This window comes from Danio aesculapii, chromosome 14 (assembly GCF_903798145.1).
Source record: "Danio aesculapii chromosome 14, fDanAes4.1, whole genome shotgun sequence".
In the NCBI taxonomy this organism is placed as follows: Eukaryota; Metazoa; Chordata; class Actinopteri; order Cypriniformes; family Danionidae; genus Danio; species Danio aesculapii.
In genome coordinates this window covers 318,916-324,286 of record NC_079448.1, presented here as the reverse complement: position 1 = coordinate 324,286, position 5,371 = coordinate 318,916, and the positions used below count along the sequence as shown (strand labels likewise).

The window sequence follows — 5,371 nt, the reverse complement described above, 5'->3', positions numbered from 1 at the left end:
TGATCTCATACATATCCCCCCCCCACTTTTAAAATGTCCGCTACGCCCCTGTTGGCCTGGAGCAGGCTAGCTGTGATACAATGGTGACAAAGAGGGATTAAACCCAAGCTACATTAACGGCACCTAAAACCCAGGATGGGTGTAAACAGAACTGGCTAATACTGAGTTGATAAACGCAAGCATTCTGTTCGCATAAACACTTTGACTATTGAAATCCATCTGAATCTGTCAGCAATGAAGATGGATGATTTGATCTAAATTCACTGCAGAGATTCACACCAACACCGATGAGTAAAACCAACTAACATGACTAAACTTGATGTCAAATTCTTCAACACTGAATGTGCTGGACATGAAGGTGTGAAAGTGTACAGATGTAAAATGAGGTGGTATGGTCATCACAAATGAGCACACAACAACATAACGCAGCCATTAGAGTTGTTTAAAGCATGATAGTAACATTTACACATTGGCACAGTTGAGTTTTACAGTCTATACATATAGGAACATGTTTGTTTTGTTGTCGAGGGGCGAGGGTAAGTAAAGTGTTGAAAATGTTCATTTCACAACTACAAATCAAACATGGACAGTCTTGTATGGTCAGTTTACTGCCGTCCAATCAGAGAGTCTTATTTACCATTAAACTTAAAAACACAGGGTTTATTAAAAAATAAATAGAAATTGGCACCAACATAAAAATGGTCCAAGGTTGAAAGGTCAAGGTACAATTTTTCACGTCAGCAGTTTCTCTGAAACCCCGTTTAACACCAACTCGATTACCTGGTAATTCTGTCCATGAACTTTCTTCAGTTTCATCTTGAGCGAGGGCTGTTTCCTCTCAGTCGGTGTCTGCTCCTGATCCATTGAGCAAATCCACTTATAGTTCTTCAGCGTCTGTACACCCACACTCATGGTCCGAGCGGCAGGATTCGGGTGGTTCAGAACCACCACCGGCTGGTTTGGGCCAGGAATCTTAACGAGCTGATCGTCTCTCAGAGGAGTTATCCTCAGCGCTTCAGTCGAGGTATGAGAAAGACCCATAGATGACCTGCGCTTTTTGTCTTTCCTCTTTTCTTTTTTATGTTTTTTCCGTGGTGGCGACTCATAGTCTGAGTGCTTCTCTTCACTTGCGCGAAGATCTCTCTTTAATATCAGCTTGATGGCCACTTCAGGACTGCCGGAGACATTCTGTTCTCTTAATGTACAGCAGAGAACTGGTCGTGCCGTCAGACTCTCCTCTTGCGCTGGCGCTTCCGGAGGCTTCTCGGCCGAATCCAACAAGGAACTGGGAATCCTGACCAGAGACACTTTGGGATACTTGAGGGGAGCACTGCTGTGGTGCTCTGACATCCTGCCAGACTCCGCTTCTTTATCATGATGTGGAATATTGTCCTTGTTTGATGAGACCAAGCCCTGCTTGGGAATAACCGATGGTTGAGACACCTGCACATTATTAGGATTTTGTTTTAAATGTCTTGCATCTAAAGTTTTTCCAGCTCTTTTCACTCGAACCTTAGATACTGTAAAGTCTTCAGTATTCACAGGCTCTGTCTTTGTTCCTTGGAGGTCCACAGAAGCAAGTTTGGGTTTCTCCTCAGGTTCTTCCTCCTTTTTAATCAGAATACTACAGACCAGTGATCGATCTCCACTTCTCACTTTGTCCTTTGGCTCTTTTGTTGTGACTGTCCAGCGTTGCGTTTCTGGAAAGCCCTGTGGGAGGCTTTGAGTTAATGTAGGTGTAGGACAGAGAGAGAAGACTGAGGAAATCACTGGAAGGCCTTCAGAACTCAGTTCTGGACCCTCCAACATGACTCCTTCATGAGCTGCTGCCGTGCGCTTGATCCCTGAATCTCTGCCCGTCAGGTTGATCTTACTCCTGGTTGGTGTTTTTGAGGAACGCTGTAGTTTGTGTGCTGAAGTCTTTGTGTCAGGGCTTGCTGAAGACTGCTGCTGTTTGACCTGGTGAAATGTTGAAGATGTTGATGGACTGACTGGACACTCTTTTGCAGCAACCTGACATTTGAAAGATAGTTTGCTCCCAGTAGCATCTTGTGATGATCCATCCGCTGCGCTTCTCTTGTCCTGTGGGACTGCATTCGGTGGGATCAAGCGGAGCTCCAACTCACGAGTCCCATTGATGTTTTTCACCTCCACCAATTCTACCAAACACCCAGCAGGAATATTGATCTCCTCTGGACAGGACACGGTTAATGGTTTGTTGTGCTGAATTGGCTGGTTAAGTGGTGCTAACAGTTCCACCTGGACATTGGATAATGGACTTGAAACCTCTGTTGATGATCCTACAAGTGCTCTGGTGTTTGTCCTCGTCTGATTGCTCTTTTCTGCAGGCAAGTGCAGTGGACCTCTGATCGGAGTTCTGGAAAGTCCTGCAGTTTTCTGCATCACAGTGTTGGTCCCTGTTGTGGACTGAGTTGCTCTCAGATCCACCTGGGCATTCCTCTTGGACAGTGGCATATTAAGCAGTGGTCTGAGCGCAGTGTTCATTTCAGCAGGCAGTCGTACCTGGACTCTGGGAACAGTTTTTGAGTGCAAACCTTTCTCAGGAACACCAACCCTCGGGCTTTGCTGAAGTGGTTCTGTTGAAATACTTTGGACTCGTGGGAAAGTGGCTTTCGGGATGGGCTTTTCTAGTACAGCTCTTCTGCTAGCCACCTTACTTTTACTATCAGTATTGAGTAAAGACTTAAACAGGGTGCCGTTTTCCTCTCGCGATCTTAGAACAACTTGTGGAGGTTTGCTTGATGTGTGGCTTGCGCTTGTAGAGCAGCTGGGAACGCCACTGGGGAACTGTGTCCTAGAAAGTGCAACTGTTGTGTTGGAGATGCTGGGTGCTGTCGTAGTGCAGGTCACCCGGCCACAGCTACTGCTGGTTTGGCTCATTGATTTAGCAATAACAGACGACTTGTTGACTCTTGGTTGACTTCCACTAGGGAGTTCTACATGGGAACTGGGAATTGTAGGCTGATCGTTCCTTTTAAGCCAACCGGACATCCAGAGGGTTTCAGGGACAGACGAATGATCGCAGTCTTGGTCCATTTTGAAGCCTTCTTCTGCATTTTTCTTGTGTATACGCAGAATGTGTTTCACCAAGTAATCTCTCCGCACCGCTCCATATGAGCAGAAGCTGCACCTGTACGGGTACGAGCCAGTATGAGAGACGATGTGTTTCTGAGACTCTGTTTTGGAATAGGAAACGTGGCTGCAGAGCACACAGGAGAAGGTCATCTCCTCATGATGGGACACATGCCTCTCGAACAGCTCGGTGTCCTTGGTGGAAAATCGACATTTAGCGCAGCACAGGCGATCAATGTCTTTTCTGTTGTTCACAAATGACATGAAACTTTGTTGAGAACGCATGGTTCAAGGCATCAGGTCAACAATCCCAAGGTCCAAATGTTAGACAATTAGAAGTCCACACTAGTAGAGATCCACTCCTCTGGGCTCAGAGTTTGAACGCACCTGGAAAATGGGGAGAAAAGCAAGAGTGTTTCAGGAATTAAATACAAATACAACAATAGCAATACATATCAGTTTACATAAGACAAACTACACTACAAATATCTAATTTACAGAATTTGGATTTGTGCCTTTACAACTTTGTTAAATAGAGTAAATCTGCGAAGTAAACTAAAAACACTGCCGCATCTTTAGTGAAACATGTAGAGACCCTTAACAGCCAAACTAGTTGGACTAGTTTCCCAAAACCACAAGCCGGCTGCGGTCACAAGATCTGCCACTACCAACAAAGTTTGAGGAATTAGTGTTTCAGGATTCAGTAATCCTAGTATTGCTGGGAATACATAGAGACGAAAACAAAACACCTGCCCAAAATAAGCAAACTAACATGAACTACAATCTATATTTTTCTGTTTCACACTTAAAATCTAATTCTACTGAAATCTAATTCTACAGAAATGCACATATTTTAATTTAGATGTTTATTATTTATTTAATACAGTAATACTGGTCTTTGATGTATCAACATTTTGCTGGATTAATGGAATGTATAATAAATACTTATCATAATTGCAAACAAAAATACTAACATGGGTCTCTGCAAAACAGTGATAGTGGAGTTTAGGATCAGTGGGAGCAGTGTTATTACCACGTTATCTGATTTTGACACCATTATCTTGGTGGGTTTTGGGTGTGGTCAGGTGAAGGGAAACACGACCATGTAGTTTGAATCTGCCCACAAATGTAGGTATGCAGGGTTTTGTTCTGCAGAAACCCCAGTGTTGAGATATATCTGGTCCTAACAGATAAAAAAGACCCTGATGGTGCACTTGAGGATCTGATAATCTGATGAAGCGGACCCGCAGGACACAGGTGCTTCAATTTTACTTTGACATTTTTGTCTGGAGAGAACCAAGAGTTAAGTTACCATGACATAGATTTTAATATCTGAAGAGCTCATCATCTATTGCACTTACGATTTACTAAATACACCCGTTTGTGTGTCTGCTAAATGTTAAACTCTCTGGCACAAAAAATGTTTTTGCTAACGAATGACGTCTGATTTTCTTTATATTTGGTTTAAATAATGTTAACATCACACTGAACAAGATTGACTATACAGATCTTAGATATTTAAGACTTTCCACCAATTCCACCCATTATTACGATGTTATAATATTACACACGATTCCAATATGAGAAACTGATATTAAAAAAAACATGTAGCTATAAAATCTGACAAAAATGTAAATACATGCAAGAAAACAATGCACATGGTTTAGTTTTTAAAACTCTGGACAACATTTACAGAGTTTATTCACAACTATTAAAGTTATTGACAGAAACGACAGTATTAAAGCTTTTAACCTGCAACTAACAGACTACAAATTCACAGACGTGTTTACAGAGATAAACACTGAGCTTTTGGTGGCATGTTTTATTTCTTAACACTGTAAAAACCACACATGCATATTTCAACAGGAGCTTTTCCTAAAAGAATAAAGGCTGAGATGTCTCTAGATGCAGCTGAATGTGCTGCTCAGCTCTGCAGACGCTCTTCTTCCACAGGAGACTCGATTCCCGTATGCATAACAGCACACATGCAGTAATTCCCCCCGAGGGATCAAACGCAGATCTGCATTCATTCACGCATTATGTGCGTGTGCCCGTCTCCAAATCCCGCACGCGCCCGCGATGATGCGCGAACAGGCGAAAAAACGACGCGTTTGATCACTAACCTTTGCGTTAAAACCGTCCTCCTCTCTGAAGAGCCGCTGATGAGGGAAATTCCTCCAAAGCTTTATATTTTCTCATCAGCTTGGCGTGCATTGTTTGCTTTCTGCTGATGTGACCGCGCAGAGACTGGCGGCGCGCGTGACCGCTGAGCGCGTGA

The 5,371-nt window shown here is 43.3% G+C and overlaps 1 protein-coding gene across 2 annotated transcripts in view; it reads right to left on the bottom strand.

Annotated features, from left to right (window-relative positions):
• The window catches only part of LOC130241122 (zinc finger protein 518B), a 7,268-nt gene extending 1,897 nt beyond the window's left edge, over positions 1–5,371 (bottom strand). The window contains exons 1-2 of one of the 2 annotated variants that reach the window (XM_056472850.1): positions 5,217–5,371; positions 781–3,480 (exon numbers count right to left, since the gene is read on the bottom strand). In XM_056472850.1, coding sequence (XP_056328825.1) covers positions 781–3,378 — 2,598 coding nt within the window. In that variant the 5' untranslated portion in view covers positions 3,379–3,480; positions 5,217–5,371. Of the gene's footprint in view, positions 1–21; positions 3,481–5,216 lie in introns of those variants that run through there. The other variant, XM_056472849.1, reaches the window with a different exon arrangement.